Below are 25845 nucleotides of genomic sequence, written 5' to 3'. Positions count from 1 at the left end.
ATTATTTGATTGAGATTTCACTGAATTTCTGATTTATCTTTTAATCCTAAAATTGTATACCTACTCAATTTAGGGTAAAAAGGGTATTTTAACTAGGTTTAAGTTTTCGGAGACGTTATAGTAGGTATTTGATTTTCTTTTTTTTTTTCAAAAAGCTAATGTAGTAGTTTAAAATTCTAAGTGAATATGCTACTTAGACTAAAACATGCTGGTGTCTGATCGACTTATGGATGAGCAGTACGGCAAGAGATGAGGGCTTGCAGCTCGGTGTTACTAATCCATTGGTCCTTAACAGAAACGCCTCCCCTTTCCACGGCCTCGTCCACTTCATCCCTCTTTCGAGTCCAATTCTGGAGCTGTTTTGTTTGTTTAAATTCTCCACTCTCGTAAGTCATTACATTATGTAGCAAGGTGTTATTATGGTCTTTGTATTTCTGGTAATCTGTCTCCCATCATGGTACCCCGTTGATTTGTTGCATTCCTGTTCTTGTCTGTGCTAATCTGTTAATTTTCTCTTGCTCAACCGTTCCCTTCTTTTGAGATTATGAATCCTAAGTGGATATTTTTTCAGTGCCGTTAAATTTCCAACTTTTTCATTTGTTTTTGTTCTGTTCTTAAGTATTCGGTCTTTTCTAGCTATATTTCTAGTCCATTTTTGTCTTGTATGCGTCTTCTAATTTTCATTGGTCGTCTGCAAAACCTAACGTGTACAAGAAGTCGTCTCATATTAGTATTTCTCTTATGTAACTTATCTATAACTCTTATCCTATCGTTGTATAGGATTTTTACGGCTTCTACACTGCGGTGCAAAAAAATCGATCCACTAAAAATTTGGTCATTTTTGATGTTTCGAATTTCCTAAACCTGTTGTCCGATTTAAGTGATTTTTTTACCTCGTTATAGCCTTATTCATTGACAATATCGCTGTAATAATATTGTTGCTAGACCGTTAAACTGTCATTATATACCGGGTGTGCGAATCAAAGTGTGTTTTTTTCTCAAAGTTCGCATCATTCTCTGGACTATTCTAGCATTTATAAAATACCGAAATTAAAACCCAACTGTAGCCTCAGGTTTTCTTAACATTTTGTCTTTCGATTCATTCGCTTATGTTATATAATAAAAAAGTTCGGTACTTTAACAACTGGCCATGTTCGTCGTCAGTACCTGCAGGGTATTTCTAAATAAGTGCGGCAAACTTTAAAGGGTAATTTTACATGAGAAAATAATGACAATTTGCTTTATAATCATATGTCCGCAAACGCTTCGTTTCCGAGATACGGGATGTTCAATTACTTTTTACAAACTGACGATTTATTTATTGCTTTAAAACCAGTTGATATATGCAGATCAAATTCGGTGGGCTTTAAGACGTAGTTATTGCACATTTTTTGACATACAATTAAGAATTTAATATTCACCATTGGCGCGCAAACGGGTATTATGACCGATAATATTACCCGTATGCACGCCAATGGTGAATACAAAAATTCTTAATTGTATGTCAAAAAATGTGCAATAACTACGTCTTAAAACCCACCAAATTTGATTTGCATATCTCAACTGGTTTTAAAGCAATAAATAAATCGTCAGTTTGTAAAAAGAAATTGAACATCCCGTATCTCGGAAACGAAGCGTTTGCGGACATATGATTATAAAGCAAATTGTCATTATTTTATCATGTAAAATTACCCCTAAAGTTTGTCGCACTTATTTAGAAACATCCTGTACTGATGACGAACATAGCCAGTTGTTAAAGTACCTAACTTTTTTATTATCCAACATAAGGGAATGAATCGAAAGACTAAATGTTAACAAAGCCTGAGGCTATAGTTGGGTTTTAATTTTCAGTATTTTATAAATGCTAGAATAGTCCACAGGGTGATGCGAACTTTGAGAAAGTTAACACAGGTTGATTCATACACCCGGTATACAATGACAGTTTAACTGTCTAGCAACAATATTATTACAGAGATATTGTGAATGAATAAGGCTATAACGTGGTAAAAAAAAATCACGTAAATCGGACATGTTTGGAAAATTCACAACACCAAAGATGACCAAATTTTTAGTGGATAGATTTTTTTGCACCGCAATGTATTAACTTCTAAGTTTTCCTGATTTTTTAGATTTTTCTGGGTCATACGCCTTTTTAAATCAATGGGTGTCACGTGTACCGGCCTATTTTTTGACATTCTTTTCTCGACTACTTGGAGTGTGTGTATGTGGTCTAGGAAGGATCTGTATGATTTGTTTTGCGAAATCCATCTATAAAACTATAAACCATTAAATTGTTTTTTCTTTGTATTTTCGTTAGGTAGCTCTTGTTCTTTAATTGTTTATTTTTTTACTACAGATTTCTTTAAACGCATTCTTAATTAAATTCTTTGGTCGCTAGAGAGATATTTTAATTTAGTGCTATCTTGGTTTCAATTGAACAGCTATTTTGTTATCTTTGTTGCAAACTGCAAGACGAATTCCAGCATGCCTCGATAATACTTTTCTTACTAATGAATCTCGCCACCTTTACCAACTTCTTACTTTTGTTGAATCTTTCGAATTCACCATTTCTTATTATTCAAGTCAAAGAGTACTTTTCAAAGATATCTAATAGGTATTTATAAAAAATAGTTTTAGAGAATATTAAAATAATTTGTAGTTATTCTAACGTGTAATGTACTTTGCTACATTTAATCACCGAATAAAATACATTCTAAGATTATTGTGATTAGTACCTTTTTACTTGGTAATAAAACTGGAAGTTGCTTAAATAGTTTCTGCTTATTATCCGGTTTTTCTATGTAAATAAAAATTATACCTTACTCCCCTCGTATATTTCAAAATGGACCTGACCGTTTCGGAAATCGATTATTCAGTTTTATGTTTAAAATTATATTCCTTGTAGTTTTATTGTAGTATTTATTTTAAATTTAAACTGCTTTTACAAAAATTTCATGAAATATATTATATTTTGTATGCATTAAACTCAACTTGCAAAATAAATTGAATTAGGGAATTTTTAAATTTCCGCGGCTGCCATGACAGTATTTAAGACAGCCGTTCCCGGCAAAACGGAAAGTTTACAAACGAATTCCATCCTACTTCTCAGTTATTACATGATAATACTTCATGATTAGGATACCAATTTGTTTCTAATTTATTGGATAAAAATTTGTTATTACAATAAAAACATGATATCGTTTAGTTTACTCAGAATTTAAGGTTAAATTAAATGTCAAGCGCCATTGCCATGTGCGAGTAGCTCGATGTAGTTGATGGCAGTTTCGGTTTTTTCGCCCCGACCAATCAGATTCGCGCGGGAAACACTCGTGACTTGCGTAGACCAATAGAGAGCGGGCGATTTGAATTCCCTCTTCGTCTTTGTAGGCTCCCAAGAAGTTTTGTTGTTACATTCGCTGGGTGTACAGTGCTGTCAGTGAAAATACTATTTTTGCCCGATTTTGATGAAAATACAAATAGACACAACGAAAATAGTAAACAAACATAATCGGTAAGTACAATTATAATTTTTATTAATTTCTTCGCGTCCATTTCTGTTAAAAAATACGATAAAAACGAATAAATTGTTTTCTAATGGTTTCCAATCACAATGGACTCGACCCAGCAAACGAATCCCGCTCTTTCAAACGAACGCATGTTATCTTATCGTATTAGTATGTTGGAAAGGTTTTATTTTTATAATAGTAATGTTTTCATGTAGTTGATAATTGCATAACCGGCTAATGATAATAAACAATAATAACAATTGTTTTCAGTTACCAACGAAACAGGGTACACCCACTTCGTATCATTGTAACCTTTTAATGTATTTGCCTATTGTAGGAATAAATTACGTATTTATGTAAAAATTAATCTTACTATAAAGTACTAACATGTTACCATTTTTAATAGGAGGCATTTAAATACCCATGTTATTTATTTTACGTCTAGGCGGGAAGAATATCGAGACTTCAAGGTCAAATGGAAGTTAGTTTTGATACAAATCGATGCCTTTCGAGAAGGAAGCATTGCCCTCCCAAACTAGCCGACTCGATACTCAATAATTACTGTCTCGAGCATGATCTAATCTAAGTAAAGTAGATGTCCTGTAATTTCTAACAAAATTGTGTTTGTTTCATAAACATAAATCAGTTTATTTAACCTGCTGTTTTGTTTACATTTACGCAAAAATAAGTTGCCGGCAGGTGCATGAGCACAAGCACCATAAGGTGAATTTCGATCTTTCTGAATAAAAGCACCAGAAAGTCCATTGTCTGGTTTCACTTTTGTATCAAATCAAAAGAAATAACTTTTTGTTATGTTTCAAATCTTTGTCCTCCTCTCATGTTATTGTTTGGAATTTTATTTCGCTATTTGCTTTACAAAATTAGTAAAATTATCTTTAAAAGGTGTTGTTTATTTTGTTAAAATTTGCCGTATTTATGAACTAAGGTAAAAATTCGTTTTTTTATTCAGTAATAAAAATAAATATTGCAGGGGACATAGTTATTTCACCATAAAAAAACAATATAAAATTCCTATAAATATAGTCGGCATTCGGCTCTTGCACCCTTTTGGTTGATGTTCTGTTCCCCTCGATCGGAGTGAAAAGCAGCCATCTGCCAGGTACAGTTCCGACCATGAAAATACTGTACGTGGTTGTCCTCTCTTCGTATTTCTCGCATATTTGAGATCCGGATGGCGGATGGGTTATTTATTAGTCCAGCCTGTATTGTCGCCCCCGTTAGGTAAATTATTCCGATTCGATTTTTTTGGTACAAACTTACTCAAAATTGGTCCTTCTAACAAATCCACATGGTGCTAGGCGGTACCGTGGTCGAAAAATTTAAACAATAATTCACAAAAATAATTTTCACTTAGAACAATTTTTTTTAGATCATTGGATCATTCTGAGCAAAAAAGGTGATTTTTCTCTAAAATTGATTGGTGTGTTATACGCGATTTAAAGTTTAAAAAATGCGAAAATGGCTATTTTCAAGGCTTAATAATAACTCGGTTAAAAATTATTATATATTATTATGAAAGTCAGAAAGTCACCAAATCAAAGTTTAAGTGCCCTCTACAAGATCCTGAAGAAATTTGCTGGGGTCACAGTAACGTCTAACGCCGTTAATTATCGCATTATTTGCCATCTCTGTGCTAACGGCGTATTGAGGCGGCCGTCACTGTGAGTGCGAATGAGATGTGCCATTGGACTGCCGGAATGGTGAATCTCTTTCGCACTCACCATTGACGGCCGCCTAATATGCGCTTAGTGCTCATCGTTTATAATTAAAAATTACCGCTTAGTAATATAATAATGACAAATGACCCCGCAGAAACCTTATGGGAAATGGTTCTCTGTCAAATGCTCTGAAACTTTGGGTTCTGGTATAGACAAGGCGAAAACGGCGGGTTCGAAGGGAAAATATTCCCATGAGATTTTTTTGCATAATCACATTCGTGAGACATCCCAGAATAAGGTTCGAGAAGTCGCCCACGTGAAAAGTGGGCAAATTTTTTTTTAACAATTTTTTTTAATCAAATTGCAAGAATAAATATTTTTGGCCCGAACAATTTTTTCTTTAATTTTTTGGACCATTCTGGACAAATAAGGTCTCTTATAATTTTTCTCTAAAGTTGATCGTTTTCGACTTATAAGCAATTTAAAATTGAAAAAAACGAAAAATGGCCATTTTCAAGGCTTAATAACTCGGTTAAAAGTTATTATTACGAAAGTCAATATATGACTAAATTAAAGTTTAAAGCCCCTCCTACAAGATCCTGAAGAAATTTTTGTCATTTTTTTACTAAGCTGTTATTTTTAAGTAATAATAAGCGCCATGCACGTGTTCGGTGGCTGTAAATGCTGAGTGCGAGAGAGAAGCCATTCCAGCAGTCCAATTGTGCATCTTACTCGCACTCACATTTACAGCCGCATCAATACGATCTAACCGCTCATTGTTATTAATTAAAAATAACAGCTTAGTAGTAAATTAATGACACAGATTTCTTCAGGATCATGTAGCGGCGACTTTAAACTTTGATTTAGTCACTTTCTGACTTTCATAATAATAATTTTTAACAGAGTTTTAAAGTCTTAAAAATGGCCGTTTTCGCGTTTTTCAAATTTTAAATTGCTTATAACTCGAAAAAGATCAACTTTAGAGAAAAATTATAAGAGACCTTTTTTGTCCAGAATGGTCCAAAAAAACCTAAAAAAAATTAGTGCGGTCCAAAATTATGATTTTTGCAATTTGATTAAAAAAAATTGGCCCACTTTTCACGGGGGCGACTTCTTGAACATTATTCTGGGATGTCTCACGAATGTGATTATGCAAAAATATCTCATGGGAATATTTTTCCCAACGAACCCGCCGTTTCCACCTTGTCTTTGATGTGTAGAACAAAAGACTCAATAAGCCCCTCGCTCCAAAAAATCATGGTTTTAAGATATAAGCCTCTGAAGTTATAGGTACAGGAGTTGGAAATTCATTTTCACGAAAATGGCGGCTCTGGTGATAAATTACGAATCAGGTCGATTTTTATTTTTAAATTATAATTTTTTGGCATATATATCATACTAGTGACGTCATGCATCTGGGCGTGATGACGCAATCGATGATTTTTTTTAAATACGAATAGGGGGTCGTGTGATAGCTCATTTGAAAGGTTATTCAATTCTCTATTCACTAATTATTAACATAATTATTTATACTGTGTGCCCAAAATTTTTTTTGAATTAATTGAGACAGAAAGAAGAATGTATGTAATTTATTTAATTCGAAATACATTTTACTGCTGTCGGAAACCAGAAAAAAATGTTAATTTGAAAAAAAAAACATTGCTTTTCGCTTAAATTAAATGTTCAAACTGTTAAGGGACAGGTGGGTGGCAGCTTTAATATTGAATTTAAGCGAAAAACAATATTTATTTATCAAATAAACATTTTTTCCTGTTTTCGGACAGCAGTAAAATGTATTTCGAATTAAATAAATTATGTACATTTTTCTTTTTATGTTAATTAATTTAATTCAAAAAAAATTTTTGGGCACCCTGTATAAATAATTATGTCAATGTTTATATTATTGAATAGAGAATTGGATAGCCTTTCAAACGAGCTATCACACGACCCCTATTCTTATTTAAAGAAATCATAGATTGCGTCATCACGCCCAGATGGATGACGTCACTAGTATGATATACAGTATGTCCCTGTAAGTTGTATCCATCTGGAAACTTTTTTATTATTAATTTTACGAAAAAAAGTTATTCTTCATAAAAAGCTCTGCATGGTCCAAAACCTAAGATTCAATCATCAGATATTAAATTTTATGAATATTATACGAGATATGTCAAAAAGTTTGAATTTCACGCAAGAGTAAAGTAGCTTTATTTTTCACAATATTGAAAATTGCTATTATGAAAAGTTGTTTGGAATTAAAAACAATATTTTAATATGCAATTACATCCTTGTAATTTAAAAAAAAATTTGAAAAATTTGAAAAATTATGGATAACAATTTCTGTTATTTCAATTCTTATAGGTAACTCTTTTATTATTAATTTTACGAAAAAAAGTGATACATACTTAATAAAAAGTTCTTCATGGTCTAAAACCTAAGATACAACCATCTTATATCAAATTTTATCAATTTTATACGAGGTATGTCAAAAAAGATAAATTTAGATCAAAAGTAAAGTACCTTTATAGTTCAGAATATTTCAATTAGAAGAATATAATTACATACTGAAACATAGTTTTTAATTCTAAATAACTTTTCATAATAACAATTTTCGATATTGTGAAAAATAAAGGTATTTTACTCTTGTGCGAAATTCATATTTTTTGACATACCTCGTATAAAATTGATAAAATTTGACATAAGATGGTTGTATTTTAGGTTTTAGACAATTCAGAACTTTTGATTAAGGATCACTTTTTATCGTAAAATTAATAATAAAAGAGTTATCAGAATTGAAATAACTGAAAATAATGTAGTTATAGTTATCCATAATTTTTCAAAAAAAAAATAATTTCAATTAGAAGGATGTCATTGCATATTAGAATACAGTTTTGAATTCCAAACAACTTTTCATAATAGCAATTTTCAATATTGTGAAAAATAAAGCTACTTTACTCTTTAGTGAAATTCAAACTTTTTGACACACCTCGTATAATATTAATAAAATTTAATATTTGATGGTTGAATCTTAGGTTTTGGATCATGCAGAGCTTTTTATGAAGAATAACTTTTTTTCGTAAAATTAATAATAAAAAAGTTTTGCATATGGATACAACTTACAGGGACATACCGTATATTCCAAAAAATTATAATTTAAAAATAAAAATCTACCTGATTCTTAATTTATCTCCAGAGCCGTCCATTTTCGTGGAAATGAATTTATTCCAACTCAAACGTCCCCACTGTACCTATAACTTCAGAGGCTTATATCTTAAAACCATGATTTTTTGGAGTGAGGGGCCCATTAAGTTTTTTGTTCTACACATCAAGGCCTACCAGAACCCAAAGTTTCAGAGCATTTGACAGAGAGCCATTTCCCATAAAGTTTCTGCGGGGTCCTTTCTTTGGGATCTTATAGGGGGACTTGTAAACTCTGATTTGGTCACTTCCTGACTTTCATAATAATAATAATTTTTAACCGAGTTATTAAGCCTTGAAGATGGCTATTTCCGCTTTTTTCAGATATTAAATCGCGTATAACTCGACAACAATCAATTTTAGAGAAAAATCACAAGAGAACTTTTTTGTTTAAAAAAAAGATGTTTAAAAAAAAATTTGTTCGAAGTGAAAAAATTATTTTTGTGAATTTGTTTAAAAAAAATTGTTTAAACTATTTTTCGACCACGGCACCGCCCGGCACCCTGTGGATATGTTATAAGGACCTCTTTTTGAGTAAGTTTGTGCAAAAAAATCGAATCTGAATAATTTTTTACCTAACGGGGGCGACGATACAGTCTGGACTATATCGTCATGTGACTGAAATAGGTAGAGATGGTTTGGGCCTGTGTAGCTGGTATTATTGATTTTTAAAGAGATTTTGATTTAAAATGAATAATACAATTTATGATTTAGGGCAATTTAAATGCAATTATGTACACATAAAATTTTCCGTTAATTTTTCGTTTTTAAAACTTTGTGTAATAGAAAATGTCTCTTCACGGGATTTTCTTCTCATTGAGATTTACAGACATTTCCCTGATATTCAGTCACGGCTTTTTCTATTCCTATCTAAAATATGAAGTTGAACGGAATAATTTTTGTCTCGCCCTGTTAACCCTTTCCTGCAAGTCGTTGACATTGATAATTCCTTTTTTAAATTTATTTACTACTTTGCGTAAAAGTCTTAATAAGTCCAATCGTTATAGTTATTTTCCTAACAAGTGCAGAAAGTCATACTTTTCCGCACGCGACTGCAGTTTGCCGAACGGCAAGCAGTCGAGTGCGGAAAAGAGACTTTCTGCAAGCGTTATGAACAATATTTTTCTACGAGTCTTTAAAAAAATGACCAAATCTTAATCAAATAATTTAATCAATATGAAAATACATACATAAATTAATTCTTTGACAAGGTTGTCAAAACCAAACTTTCAACATAATTGGTTAGCATGACGACGATCTTGGTTTCCATGACGACGATTCAAAACCACTGTTATTGTCTACTGATTTGACTTTCGAATATTATGTCAAAATTATTTTATTTCATCGAATTCTCGCGTAAATTTCATTAAACATGAACACAATAAGATATATTTGAAATAAATTAGTAAATAATATCTAAATATTAGTTTATTGCATGTATTATAATTACTTTAGGCCATATTAACATATCTAAATTAACACGCGTGCGGAAAAGTAAAACGCGTGCGTAAAAGTAACACGCGTGCGGAAAAGTAAAACTTTCTAAACTAAAACGCGTGCGCCAAAGTAGACATTCTTGCACGCTCGTAGAAAAAAAATGTAACAAGATGTTTTAACTCAATAGTCCAGTCGTCAGAGACAAAAATTCCACTGAACCTTAAAAAAATCATAGGAACAAGCTACTAAAACAGAAAAAATGTTTAAATTAGGCCATAATTTTTCTATCTTCAGTGCTGAAGCCATAGCAATTTATGAGGCCTTGCAATATTTTAAAGAATCAGAAAATATATATGCAACAACTATTTCCGATTCACTCTCTGTTCTTCTTGCTATTCAAACTATAGATTTTCCCAATAACAATTCAAATATTTATATCCTACTAATTAAGAAAATCCTTTTGAAATACATAAAAATAAAAGAAGAGTGAACTTTTTATGGGTTAAGGCTCATATTGGGACCGTGCAAGTTCGGCAGAGCGACACCTGGTTTCTACGCTCAGCAACATTATTCGCACTTTTAATTATATTGGCCAATTATATTAGTCCTGCAGTGCTTACTGGATAATTGTCAAGGCCATAGTCCAAAAAAATAATAAGAAAAAATAAGATTCAGGTTATGTTATTAAAACGTAAACCTTTGTATGTAGTAAATAAAATTAGTTATTAAAATGTAGTACTGCAAGCAAAATACAATTAATTAAATTTACCTTTATATAATAATTGCATATTATATCAATATATAATTTTTCCTCTTCAATGACAGTAGGTATGAAATATACGTCAATTTGACAATTTCAATTGACAATATGAATTATTTAAGAAAGTTGCAAGTTGCAATATTTCTCCGCTGTTCGCGCACGATCGTTTCTCGTATCCCCTCCAAGTATTTGCACACCGCGAATAGGACTAACGCATAATGAATATGTTGATAATTTGACTAAAAAAGCTTTTGAGTATGGTACTTCAAATAATCGTAAGTTTTGCATATCTGATTTAGTTAACACTATTAAGCATCGAGTTAAAAATCAGTGAAGTCTGAGTGAAGCTGAATTTTGTCGAGAATGTCAATTTTGGGACGTTCTTAGCAAAATTTAGCTTGTTCTTGTCGTTTTTAGAGATCAATCTCGGTCGACTGGGCTACAGCAATTCTTTAAAATTATATTTTATAAAGACCTCCCAAAATAGTTTGTAATTTTAAAAATAAAATTTAACACTACACCATAAAGATACAAGTAAAAAAATAGTAGATAGTCTTACTACCAAAATTTTTTAAATTAAACTTTATAAAAAATTGGTGTACAATTCTAAAAATAAAATTTAACACTACACCATAAAGATATAAGTTAAAAACATAGTCTTAGGTACTACCAATTTTTTTTTTAGATTAGACTTTATAAAAATTTGGTGAATCTTCTACTCAGTATCTTGTAGGATTCAGGAAATTCAGTTTGTTGTGTGTAGTAGTATGTTCTGCTACATCTTATGTTTAGTTTTCTCTTAGTTTATTCCTTGACTGGAGTCTTCATAGGTTTGTAGATGGATTTAATGTCATGTCTTGCTAAGATTTTGCTGATTCTAACTCATAATATTTTAAATAAAGCTTTACCATTGGTTCTTGTTGTTTGTCATTGATGCAGTTGGCTCTTTTTGGATATGGATATGTTGGTTTCTGGATGTCTCTTGGAACATAATCTTTCTGTCCCCAACCGAGATAATTCAATCTTCTTTTGACATCATAACCCTGGATGGGTCTTTGCCTGTCTAGCTGCGTTCATTCATAGAATTCAGTTTGTCTTACATGTCATCCAATCTTCTCGTTGTAGTTTTTTGTCTTACTAACAGCTTCCATCGTAATATCTTCTTTAATTTTTTATTTTGTCTGTAAACATGTCTCAGCCATGCTAGTCTCTGACTTTTAACAAATCGTACAATATCGTACCCTTCATTCAATTCATTATTCTTGTCCTTTGAAATAATTAAATTTTCTCTTTTCGATTCATTATTGCTTTCTTTTGGTTATGATTGTGAATTGTGATTCGAGTTATTCATTAAATGATGGTCTGTTCCATAGTTAACTGGATTTTAGGGGGAATTTAAGACATTTTAAGTTCACTGTCCTTACTACGGCTCCATAGCACAAAAGTCTTATTCAAATAATGGAACCAACCAACCATGATAACCATGTACCTTTACACAAAACACTGGATGTGAAATTCTACATGCCTTTAGAGTGTCAATGCCAAACACTACTTTAATATCGGTATTAGAAGGGAGATTTTATTCTTCTTTCCATTTGGTAATGAGTTTTAACCTTTATTTTCTTGTTCTATTTGAGAAAGACCTGTTGAGTACCACAATGTAACCTTTAACAAAAGCAACAAATATGCTGACAAAAATACTAAATATACCAGACCAAAAGAATGATTCAGAATACAAGGATATTGCAAGATATACAACAAGGATATCTTCGTCCTAATCTGTTAACTGTGTAACTGCCATAATTTTCTGAAAATGAGTTATTAATAATAATAGAGTTTATTTGTAATAATAGTGTTTGTTACGGCCATGTATCTCAAAAAGTCCCTAATTATCGTTTAAAAAAGGTAGCACATTCATATTTTACCAGATGAGTAAATAGCGACCTCTTCGTATACACTGTATTTCCCTTGTCGCCAAATTTAGTACGAAAAATGCGTAACTCCCTAGTTTGTCATCCCACACTACAAGAAAAAGTTGGGTGGTAAGTAATATTAAATACTTATTAAACAATATACAAAATGTTAGTAATATGTGTATGTATCTATAAAATATTTCCGTTTTACCCATCCTATCTTTTAAAATGGGAGATACATAGTATTCTCATTAGGCTTTGGAGAGATAGTTTTTTGTGTCTCCTGTAAAATTTGGATAAATCGAGTTACGCAGTTTACACATTAGGTCGATGATATACAACAGAAATAAAATGACAGACAAAACATACTCAATTGAAATAACAATTATTATTTTTTTGTATGTCAAAAAAATGCGCAATACCTATCTACCTTTTAAAACCCACCAAAATGCATTTGCATATCTGAACCGGTTTTAGAGCAAAACATAAATCATCAGTTTGTATAAAAAATTTCAACATCCCATATCTCGGAAACGAAGCATTTTGTGGACATACGTTTATAGAGCAAACTGTCATTATTTTTTTGATGCAGAATTACTCCGAAGTTTGTCGCACTTATTTAGAAACACCCTGTCTAAATGAAGAAGGTATTACAATGTATAAGGTAACAGAGTGTGCAAGGTTTTTAGAACATTCAAAGGATTGTGAGGAGTGTGAACAGGGGAAAGGCCAGGTCGATTTGTAATCAAACTTCTTACTGTTTAAGCTACCACTGATTCTAATTTCAACAAATAAATTTTCAAATTTTTTGTGTATTTAAGTTCACTTTTTTTTATTTATACCATAGAATATCATTTGACATATTTACATAATAAAAGCTGCTCTTTGAATATATTATTTCACTGCATATATTATTTACAGTATCTTGAATCTTTAAGTAGCAAAAACAAATCTTTAAATTTACATCAAAAATAGATTGTACCTCACAATTTTATTGGATACACTTCAGTTTTTTCCAAAAATTTTATTAATTTTATACAAAAATCTTTATTTATAAGAAACCGTCCTCACGATGCGAAGTTACGACGTTTCGGTCCTGAATCGAACGTAGTACCGCCAATAATAAGATCCCTCCATTTAATAAAACCTAAGGAAATTTATGATTGTAACTTAACGTTGGTAAAAAATAAAAGATTATACAATTAATATTAAAAAGATTATGAATCACTTTTTAAGGTTTTTTGTAATTGTCCAAAAAAAAAAGAAAAAATATATAATTGGCGCAGTTGGTAGTAGGATATTCGGGATCGATACGTGGAACAAAGTATCGATGTAACGGTGAATCGAATCTAATAACTTTGGAGTGATTACGGAGTGAATTCTCCAATTTCAGACTATCCGTCCATAGAGAACCATACAACTACCTAAACTTGGGAAATTAGAAAAAATCTACCAGTTCGACAAGGCAGTTTATTGGCAGAGGCATTGCTGAACATTCAGGCAGAATACTCTAGTGGTACGACATCTTACCTTATTTTTATGTAAGTGCATTTTGTTTATGTATCTAAATTATTTCTTAATATGCTTCAACTGACTGGCAAGTATGATGGGGTTTTAAATAGTGTTTTCAATGGAATAACGAATTTTGTATCTTCTTTATAAAGTTTTTCCCATGAAATCAGTTATATTTTAAAAAATTAGGATAACATAATTTGAGGAATGTCTGCAATTGGTACAACTGCTCCTTCATCTGCAGATGCCTGTCTAAGTATTGTACATAGTTTGATGTGTCATAGACAAGGCGGAGAGAGTGAAGGTTTTGCAAAGAGAGCTATAGAATCATTGGTGAAAAAATTGAAAGAAAAGCGGGATGAATTAGATTCATTGATTACTGCTATAACTACTAGTGGTGCTCATCCCAGTAAATGTGTGACTATTCAAAGAACTTTAGATGGTAGGTTACAAGTTGCAGGTAGAAAAGGATTCCCTCATGTCATATATGCAAGAATCTGGAGGTGGCCAGATTTACACAAAAACGAATTAAAGCATGTTAAATATTGCCAATTTGCATTTGACTTGAAATGCGATTCAGTTTGTGTTAATCCTTATCATTACGAGAGAGTTGTTTCTCCAGGAATTGATCTCTCAGGTTTAACACTTCAATCAGGAACACCAAGACTTGTAAAGGATGAATACACACCTGGAGTTGTTCCTGGAAGTAGTATGGATATTGATGCCGATATTGGTATTAAGTTCTCACAAACTGTACAACATCATCCACCACAACAAAATTTTACATTGAGTGGATTGCAGTCACCTCCTACAAATCAAAACCAAGTCCAAGTACAACAAACCATAGGACAAGAACCTATTTCTCAAAGTTTAGCAAATAATTCTCCAGTTTCCTGCCATATTCCGAAAAACGAGTTTAGCAACACAAACAGTACAAAAGTAGTTGCTTCAAATACAAACGGTACAGTTTTAACTACTCCGTCAATAAATACAATTGGACAAAATTTCACTGTTGCCAGTGGATCTTGGAATACTTCGAGTACTTTAACATACACAAAATCAATGCAACCACCAGACAATAGAAATCACACTGCTTATTGGGTAAATTCACCTGGTCAAATAAATTCAGATGGTAATATAGGCGGTTTATTATCCACTCAACCTGCACCTGAATATTGGTGTTCTGTAGCATATTTTGAGTTAGACACTCAAGTTGGAGAAACGTTCAAAGTGCCATCAAATTGCCCAAATGTCACTGTAGATGGATATGTGGATCCTTCAGGCGGAAATAGATTTTGTCTCGGCGCATTAAGTAATGTGCACCGAACTGAACATAGTGAAAGAGCGAGACTTCATATTGGTAAAGGGGTACAATTGGATCTCAGAGGGGAAGGAGATGTGTGGTTAAGATGTTTAAGTGATCATTCAGTTTTTGTACAAAGTTATTATTTGGATAGAGAGGCGGGACGACAACCTGGAGATGCTGTTCACAAAATTTATCCTGGAGCTTACATCAAAGTATTCGATTTAAGACAATGCCATCATCAAATGACCACACAAGCTGCCACTGCACAAGCAGCTGCTGCAGCTCAAGCTGCAGCTGTTGCGGGACATATTCCAGGACCGCATTCGGTGGGTGGAATTGCACCAGCTATAAGTTTATCCGCCGCAAGTGGTATCGGAGTGGATGATTTACGGCGGCTTTGTATCTTAAGGTTAAGTTTTGTAAAAGGTTGGGGACCTGATTATCCTCGACAATCGATAAAAGAAACTCCATGTTGGATAGAAGTTCACCTTCATCGGGCTCTACAGCTTCTTGATGAAGTTCTTCATACAATGCCAATTGATGGACCGAGACAATAAAGTGATAATTGGATTGATATTTTGTCTATTTCCCATTTTTTTTATAAATAGTCAGGAATGCAAAGTAGAAATTACTGGGCATATTGAAAACAAGAGTTTTGGAACATTTGGCGACATATGAAAAGTTTTGTTAACTATATAGTGATGAGTGCGATAATAACCGGCAAAATAACGGAAAACATAATACGTTGTGATATAAAAAGAGATGAAACTAGTAGAGATGGGAAATTATTAATATAAACACAGATAATTTACCTACGTTTTATTGATAGTTTCCCACCTTTAAACCTATCACAGTCAAACTGTCATAGGAGACTTTTATAAAGTTCTTCTGTCACAGTGGCAGTTGTCAAACTCCTCCGATACGTCTAAAGGTGGGAAACTATCAATATAACGTAAATTTATAGGTTTATATTGATAATTTCCCACATCTACTAGTTTCATATCTTTTTATTACACAACGTATTATGTTTTCCGTCTTTTGCGTTATTTTGCCGGTTATTAGCGCACTCATCACTGTAGACAACATAGTTAGGAACCAACAGTAGAACATAATATGAAATGACCCAGTACAGTGAATTGTTCCAATCAAGATATGTATTTCCATTTTGTTTCTGTTGCTTACGTAAAAATCAGATTTACGAAGATCTTATGAACTCGAACTCGACTATACTGTCAGTTGATTATTAATGAATTTTTTTGACCACAAATTTCGTTGTTTTTTGCGTTTTTAAATTAAGTTTCTGTTAAAAAACTGCATAATTTTCAGGAATGTTTTGTCTTTCAAATTTTCAAATTACAGAATGATTCGCTAAATACTCGTATCACACATCTATAGTATGTCGGTAGAAGTAGTGTAGACTCAGGTAACGACAAAACTTTTCGCGTCTGAAGGATGAAGCGACCGCTGATAGAATAAAAGGCCGTTCTCACAGCCTCCAAAAATGCTTGAAGGATGTTTTGTTAAGTCTGTCTACGATGCATCTCATCAAAATTAATGATTGTATTCATTGATTGTTTTTTAATTACTTAATAAGATTATATTTTAATTTCAAATACATTATGTTTGAATATTTTGTTCGTTTTTAACCCCTTCTTATGGTCAAGATCAGTTTAAAGCAGCAGTTCATATTAAACAAATGCACTTTACATTAGAAGACGGTAACTGTCTAAAAATAAAACCACAATATTACTTTTCCAAATACTTGAAAAAGTGTAAGCCTTTTACGCCTTGCTAATCTTATCCTGTGAACAACTAAGTGAAAAGAAAATACTTGCGAAAAGAAAGAAATAGTTGCTATAATAAAGTGATACTTCAAAATACTGCACTAGAAAAATCAATTCTTCGCTGTTGAGTATTACACACCTATCAAATGCAGATGAACTAAGAAAACTACCTTTTCAAAATCAGAACTATTCAGTACTCAAGAACATTCAGTATTGGGAATGATCAGAATACCCATATTTAAGGATGGTCAGTCTAATGATGATACACTTAATATGTCTAGACAGATGTGAGGTATCAAGACATTAAGTTCCAGACCTTTCTGCGACGCCGTTTTCAGTGTTTGCCCATTTGAAGTTTTTGATGCTGATGTATATACTGTATTAGAGTGTTAAAAGTTTATTACTGTGAAAGATAATTTTACAAATAATAAAACAATACCATTATAGCTATGTAGTAGTCGTAGTTTGTCACAGTCACATTTTATTAGTTATTGTATTTTACTATTATGTTTATTTGTATATATATTTATACATAGATCTATAAATTTTATAACTTACGCAATAAATTTGATTTTTACAAACGCTTCATTGGTTTCGCCCATATGATTCAAGTAAAAGGTATGGATAAATTCTTAATGGACAAATTATGCCAATAGATTCTTCCACACGGAACATCTGTAGACAGTCAAAGTCAAAATAATAGTAAAATTATTACGGCACTTCATATATTATTAAGGGCATGGGCGCAAATATTTTACGGCTATCCCTACTTTTTCTGTCTTTACACGGCAAATTACGTGTAGTAAAATTCTCACTGGTATGGATATGTAAACATTACTTGACAAATGTCTTGACAAATTAACTTTAAAGAGATAGCTTTTGAATGTTCTTGGATAACTGTCACGTGTAAAATTGCATCGTTAATTCGGTTAATTAATATGATAATTTTTTCACTAACTATGTATTCAGTGATTGTAAAATAATGTATGTATATACTTTACAACAAAAACTAATACTCAATCGAGAAAAGAGGAGAAGTGATAAAGTGATTTTTTAATAATATATTGTTACTATGGAACGCTTACAATTTTGAACATCTTTAACAACAAAATACTTGGATCACAGAATATATCCTGCTGTATTCTCTGCTTGGATCTTCCATAAATAATAAAAAATACCTAAGTAACTTTTTATTAAGTTCACGTCTTAAATCAATTATCAAATACACTTAGTCCAAGTAATGAAGCTTAAAATAGGACAAAACCTCACAATTTTTACAGAATGGATCGATTTGCTTGAAATTTTGAGAATAAGTAGTGGATAGTCCAAGGATCAAAATCTATATCATGCCGAAAGGCGCTTTTACCTACCCCCCATCTCGGGGGTGGACATTTTTTATTATATTTTAATTGCAAAAGTTGGCAAAAACGTTTATTCTAAGCAAAAAACGTTGTATACATTTTTTTTGATAAAATTGATAGTTTTCGATTTATTCGGTATCGAAGGTGTTAGTTTTATATTGAAAAAATCAATGTTTTTAATAGGTTTTCTGCTATAACCCCAAAAGTTTTCGTTTTATCAAAACAGCTTTACTTAACAAAAATGTACAGCTGGTTCCTAAAAAAACTGATACGACTCTTTGTAAGATTTGATCATTTTGAGCAGTGTATTAAATACCGACCAATCAAATTTTGATTGGTCTGACATTATATTATATTTATTATGACAGACAAATAATAAAATAAACAAACAGCTGATTACATACTATGTTATTTCATAAATTGTAATAATTATTAAGGTCTAAATTCTGATATTATTTTGAATTCCTGCATTTTGTAAAGAGTATATAGGTAAATGATAGTTTTTACATAAAATAGGGTTGTTGTTATTATTTTTAATATTATTAAGGAATAAAACAAACGACTTAACTCAACAATATATTAAAGTAAGAATTGTTTTAAAACTGTTGTTCTGCTTACGTTAAAATGGTATGCTATGGCAGATAGTGACAAAACATCTTCAAATTTCGTTACAATTCTTGCTTTTAGTTCTTTCCTAGCATGTGGAGCCATTTTTTGAGGTTGAATAGAATAAGTTATCTGACAAATTTTTAGATTTGGCAGTGACAATGACAGTATGGAAATAACAAATTTTAGCCTTCAAAATACACTGCTCAATTTTCTACAAAATACGCTTTAAAGTCGTATCAGTTTTTTTAGGAACCAGCTGTACTTTTTAAAAAATAAACAGAACCGTTTTTTTTATTTCCTTTAAGACCAATAGTAATCGAGCTATACTTTATTATATGTTGGCTCTTTTTCGTCAAATGCTAAATATTGTAGTTTCAAAGTCAAAAGACGGGAAAACTATGCTTTTTTCGAGGACAACTTGTTTAAACTAATTTAAAGTACTTAAAAATGTATATCTCCAGAAATAAAAAAAAGTCTCTAGCTCAAACATTACATGACTTATAATGAAAAGAATGTCAGTCCCTATTTTTTTTAGCGAAAAAGTGATCGCAAGCAACCCCCTAATCACCACCCTAATTAAAATTAGTCATTGACCTTATTTGGTTTTCTTTATTTATGTATTATTATTAGTTTCTAGAAGTTTGACCAGCCTAGATAATTAGTTTAAAAAAAAAATGGAGTTAAAAGCGAATAACGAATCTTTGTAGTTTGGGAAATAATGACCTTTTCTTCAGAATAGCAAGATTAGCATCATAGATACGAAAAAATGTTTAAATATGAAATTGTAGCTTATTTAATTCCCAAGAACCTGGTTTGCAAAACATTTTTCTACGGCAAAAACTGAGTGACCTATTGACAATTAAAACTTGTAATAACATGCAAAAACCACCTTTACCAACTCTTTTAAAGTCACCTCTTTTTGCGACTGAGGATTTAAAAAAAAATTAATATTAATAGGCTTATAGATCTTGTAGAAACCTACAAAATTTTGTTTAACAAACTTTCTAAGATATAAAAAAGTTACGGTTAAAAAATCAATATATTTATTTGAAAAAAAAAAGGAGAAAACCAATTGGAAGCATAATAATGTAAGTTAACGGTGTTTTTAGTCATTGGACTTATTGATTCCTATTTATTTATGTATTATTTATAGATTCTAGAAGTTTGACTGGCTTCTGATTAGTTTTTAAAAAACTGTAGTTAAAAGAGAATAACGAATTTTTGTAGTTTGGTAAAAAAATGCCATTTTCTTCAGAATAGAAAGATTAGCAGCAGAGATACGAAAAAATGTTTCAATATAAAATGTAGGTTATTTAATTCCCAAGAACTTGGCTTGAAAAAATACTCCCGATGCCATGACAAATATTTAAAATTGTCACTGTCTTGTCACTATATTCTATTCTATTCTATTCGACTCAGTGCGTTGTATGACAAAGATAGCGAATGTTTGATTTGGAAAATATCACCACGTTCATTTTTTTCAAATCCTGAAAAAAACTAATAAATATTTTTAAAAAATTTAAACGTAGAATGAAAGACTAAAATTATTATCGAGGACCGAAAGTCCCTTAGAATAAATAAAGTGTCTTTTGAATGAGATATCTGAAATTAAAAATCACACTAAATTTTCTCTTACTTTTTCACCCCTGTACCTTATTAAAATAAACATTACAGAAGTTTTCAGGGACTTTCGGCCCTCGGTAAGAACGTAATATTTCATTCTACGTTTACATTTTTCAAAAATACTTATTAGTTTTCTCAGGATTCGAAAACAATGAATCCCATTTAAATAGCATTGGAGCCGAAACTACGTACCCATCCCTTAAGGTATAGTATATTCCACGAATTTGCAACTATTTTGAATTAGGGATGAAAGCTATGAAACGGTCCGCTGCACTGAGAAAGTTAATAGCAAATTCTCTCAATACATATTTAAAGCACGTTGAAGACAAACAAACATGTGGTTCTGATAATGTATTTTACATTCATTTAAAGAAATATACAATAAGAGAGAGAGCTTTACTTTTCCATCTTTGTTTTTGCAGAAATAACACCTAGTTTGCTTTACTAAATTTGTGGGATGGTGTGTTGTTAGGTCATTAACTTCAACTTTCATTTAACCCTGGAAGATCACACCTATTTTTTTTTAAATAAACCGCACACATGGGTGTCAGATACCCAATGATTTTTTGTGAAGAAATAAAAACAAAGTAAATATTTTATGATTTCCAGAAACTCTCTAATCACTATTGAATGCATACGAATAATTAAATCAATAATTTTATTTTCTCTCTCTTAATTGTAGTAACACAAAAGAAAAAAATAATAAAAATACCTAAAATAATTAAAAAACATTTTCTAAAAAACCGGTAACATAATTCAAAATATTTTAATTTAACAACAAAATGGTCTTTCTAAATAAAATATAACACCTTTTGATTATAGAACTCATATTCATTCTTAGTCAGGTATTTCAGTTTCACTCATTTTAGTAACTACATTCATAAGACAGTGTGGATCTATGCTCCAGGCATTATGCTTTATAGCAAGCCGAGCATGAACGCTTTGCTTTTCCATCTTTGCCTTTGCATAAATAACACCTAGTTTGTTTTACTAAATTTGTGGGATGTTGTGTTGTTAGGTCATTAACTTGAACGCACACTTGATCGCAAACCTCACACATGGGTGCTACATATGCTAGCCTATATTCAATAAATTCTCGTGATTGGAAATATTGCTCAAATGAGACCGCAACTACACACCCGTCCTTGGCAGACTAGAGACTGAATTTACATAAAGCAGCATTACCATTGAAATGCAGCTGCGCAAGTTACATGCAGTTAAGTGTCGCGATGGGTATCTCACACCCAAGTGTGAGCTTCCAGGGTTAAAGAAATATACAATAAGAGAGAGAGAGAGCTTTGCTTTTCCATCTTTGTCTTTGCAGAAATAACACCTAGTTTGCTTTACTAAATTTGTGGGGTGTTGTGTTGTTAGGTCATTAACTTGAACGCACACTTGATCGCAAACCTCACACATGGGTGCTACCTACATACCCTAGCCTGTATTCAATAAATTTTCGTGATTGGAAATATTGCTCAAATGAGACTACAACTACACACCCGTCCTTGGCAGACTGGAGACTCAATTTACATAAAGCAGCATTACCATTGAAATGCAGCTGCGCAAGCTACATGCAGTTAAGGTCTTGTTTAGATAGGGCGGTTTGCCAACGTAAACGTCGCGATTAACCTTTTTAAACGCTGGTAAACCGCGTAAAACTCGCGGTTGCATATGTACGATGATGAGCGGTTGCATTTGTTTCTATGTTAACTTGAACCGCGGCGGTTGGGTTTTTCAGGTAAACCGCGACGTCGACGTTGGCAAACCACCTGCATATAAACAAGCCCTTAAGTGTCGCGATGGGTATCTCACACCCAAGTGTGAGCTTCCAGGGTTAAGTATATAATATGTAATTAGTGCGCAAATAATTCCAAATTATTAATTTTTGTATGTCATTAGTACGCAAATAATTCCAAATTATTAAAAATAGATTAAGGCAGGCTGTGTTTTTATTTTGATATTCTCGTCAACTTATCAGAATTTATAAGTATTATGTTTAAATATAAACAACGTAATATTTGCGTTTATTTTTATCTATCCAGTTTTATACACATCGGTGTTATTATTTTTTAAAAATAACTTAGAAGTTGAGCGTATCTAATTTTCTTGATTTAAATAAAAGTTCATTGACCTCATAATCGGCAAATTTGCAAGTATGTATGTAGTTGTTCCTATTTAAATAAACTTCAAAACCAAGGTCAAAGTAACAATAAAAAATATAAAAAACACTCCAGCAAAAAATCTTTAGGTCGATGTTTTAAATAACGTACCTATCTCTTTTGTTTTAACTTTTCCTCAAAGGTATAAAACGTGATGGATGAATTGCGTGGGAATTACGAGGTGGTGGTACAAAGCCCGATACAGTGTGGCTATAAAAAAATATCTTTCATTGTAGTACCATAAAAATGACTATTTATTAATGATCTTAAAAATTGTACTGGATTTGGGCAAGTTTCTTCTCCTGCATTGTTTTGGAGTGTTTAAAAAAATATTTATAATATAAAATAGATAGGCTTCAGGTATACAATTCAGATAGAGATGAAAGACATTTACAAATTGTATAAGATGTAAGAACCATGTAAGTTCAAGAAAGGAACATGAGTAGATCAATTTTGGAATTCAATATAGACACTATAGGGCGGTCCAATAAGTACTTAGCCTTTAAAAGAAAAACGAAAATTTTGGAAAAGTGGCGATTTATTTCTGAATGTAGTCTCCTTTTATCTCGATACACTTTACCCAACGATGCCCACCTTCTTCAATCTGTCTGAAAAATACCTTTTCTCGAGGTCTTCAAAGTATGTTTTCGTGGCGATGTTGAACTCTTTATTCGACCTTCAATTTCGGGCTGATTTTTCTTAAATTCGTCGTCGAATCGGACTAATAATGCGGCATAGTAATGCTCTGTGATCGTTTTGCCCTTTTCCAGGAAGTGGATATAGATCACGCCTCATGAATCCCAGAAAATGGTGGTCATCGCCTTTCCGGCCGATTGGACAGTCTTCGCCCTCCTCGGAGCACGTTCTCGGGGTGGCGTCCACTGTATCGACTGTTCCTTGGAGTCTGGTGGAAGTATGTTTCCTTGACGGTTATAAAACAACGTAGGAACTCATTTGGATTACGCTGAATCAGCATCAGACACTGCTCTGAGTTGGTATCATGGTTGCGTTTATTGTTTGAAGTTAGAAAATGCGACAGCCATCGCGCCGACAGTTTTTTTATGTCCAAAATTTCATACAGCTTATGACCCACGAGATCTTTTTAGATGCCTACTGTCTCAGCTATCTCACGCACCTTCACTCTGCGGTCTACCAATACGAGATTGTGGATTTCTTTCACGTTATCCTCAGTGGTAGCCGTTTTCGGGGCACCTGGGAGTGACTTCATCAAAACCCGACGTGCTACCACGTTGAAACTCTCTAAACAATTTTTTGACGGTTTCCATAGAAGAAGAGGAGTCACCGCTTACAGCATTCAAGAGCTTTTTGATTTCGCTGCTGGATTTCCCTTCTAATAACAAGAGTCGAACGGTGGCGCCCAAAATCCCGACGGCCAAAACACTGACACGCCAGAATCCCGACACACCAGAATCCCGACAGGCCAAAATCCCGACATGCAACAATCCTCGCATAAGCAAAATCCCGCCAACTACATTTTGAATATTTTTTATTGTTTCCTTTTCAAATGCAATACCAAATCATATTATAGAGTATTGAAATTGAAAAATTAATTACTTACTAATAAGTTCGGGTACTAATTATTATGTATTTTAAAACAAAAAAATATTAAACACCATTTTATAATATAAAAGCTATACTTGCTGAAATAGAAGGTTGTAAGAGACATGATAATATCAATCTGTTATATGAAAGTAAACTTGACTTTCAGGATTTGGTTATACATATATATTATTGGACTATTTTGCAAAATAAATAATTTAATTCATATACCCATGTTAGAAATTTTATTTAGAAAATTAGTTCATATTAAATGGTAAATACTTATGGCCATAAACAAAAAACCATAAATAAATGTAATTATATGTTAAAAAGGAACTTATCAAACCTGTCTGGATTCTGGCGTGTCGGTATTTTGGCTGTCGAGATTTTGGCTGTCGGGATTTTGGGGTAGACCCGAGTCGAATCAGCGACTGATATTGCTCTTGTTTCATTTTTCTAAAATCCCCAAACACGCTCGCTTACACACACGGTCAAAACAAAACTGCGAGTCGGATTTGGCTGATATTTTGACATAGGTCGTCTACTGTCTACTAGAATGTATTACACGGGTTGCTCATGTTCTCTCAACTGTCATCAATACGACTAACTTCACGCGTAACTTTGATACGAGAATTATATAAAAAAATGCATTGAAATCCAGATCCCCTAATTTTTTGAGCGTTATAAAGTGAGTACAAAGACATACATATTTCTTTTTTTGTAATTACAGCTTCAATTTACCATACACTTCTCGTAGACTCTGCCGATAAGGTAGAGTCGTGTTGGGGAAAGCTCGCGTGCCCGTGTTAAGGCCCATTTATACATATCAGGCAGGGCCGTGTCCGTTCCGTGTTAAGACAGGTCCCGGTAAAAAAACAATGTGTACTCTTATGAGTATATTTATACGTTGGCGTTTCCCTGACGGGGCCCGTCCGGGCTCGGTCTGAAATTAATCCCAGCCGATATTTTTGCTGTCGGCACTGGCGATGCACGAAAATGACACGGATCGCAGGGACTTGTATAAACACGATTTTATTGTTTTGTGAACGCGACTGCTGGAAAACAGACAAGCAATAGATATTGTGAGGTGAGATCTTCTATCCAAGCCGAAATATTTTCAACTATCTTTTACACAGAGATATGTAATAACGTTTTCCTCTCTTAAGGCCCATTTATACATATCAGGGCCGTGTCCGTTCCGTGTTAAGACAGGGCCCGGTCCAAAAAAAAAAACAATATGTACTCTTATGAGCATATTTTATACATTGGCGTTTGCCGGACGGGCCCCGTCCGGGCCCGGTCTGAAATTAATCCCAGCCGATATTTTTGCTGTCGGCACTGGCGATGCACGAAAATGACACGGATCGCAGAGACTTGTATAAACACGATTTTATTGTTTTGTGAACGCGACTGCTGGAAAACAGACAAGCAATAGATA

At 32.7% G+C, this 25845-nt stretch overlaps 1 protein-coding gene across 2 annotated transcripts in view; it reads left to right on the top strand.

The window, feature by feature from the left end:
• Positions 1–2911: 2911 nt before the first annotated feature.
• The window catches only part of LOC114336235 (mothers against decapentaplegic homolog 4-like), a 52037-nt gene continuing 29103 nt past the window's right edge, over positions 2912–25845 (top strand). Inside the window, exons 1-2 of one of the 2 annotated variants that reach the window (XM_028286560.2) lie at positions 2923–3511; positions 13887–17679. In XM_028286560.2, coding sequence (XP_028142361.1) covers positions 14213–15868 — 1656 coding nt within the window. In that variant the 5' untranslated portion in view covers positions 2923–3511; positions 13887–14212 and the 3' untranslated portion in view covers positions 15869–17679. Of the gene's footprint in view, positions 3512–13886; positions 17680–25845 lie in introns of those variants that run through there. The other variant, XM_028286561.2, reaches the window with a different exon arrangement.

The sequence above is a fragment of the Diabrotica virgifera genome, chromosome 2 (assembly GCF_917563875.1).
Source record: "Diabrotica virgifera virgifera chromosome 2, PGI_DIABVI_V3a".
Classification (NCBI taxonomy): Eukaryota; Metazoa; Arthropoda; class Insecta; order Coleoptera; family Chrysomelidae; genus Diabrotica; species Diabrotica virgifera.
Note: the sequence above shows the minus strand (reverse complement) of the source record. Positions and strands in the feature narration are given on the sequence as shown.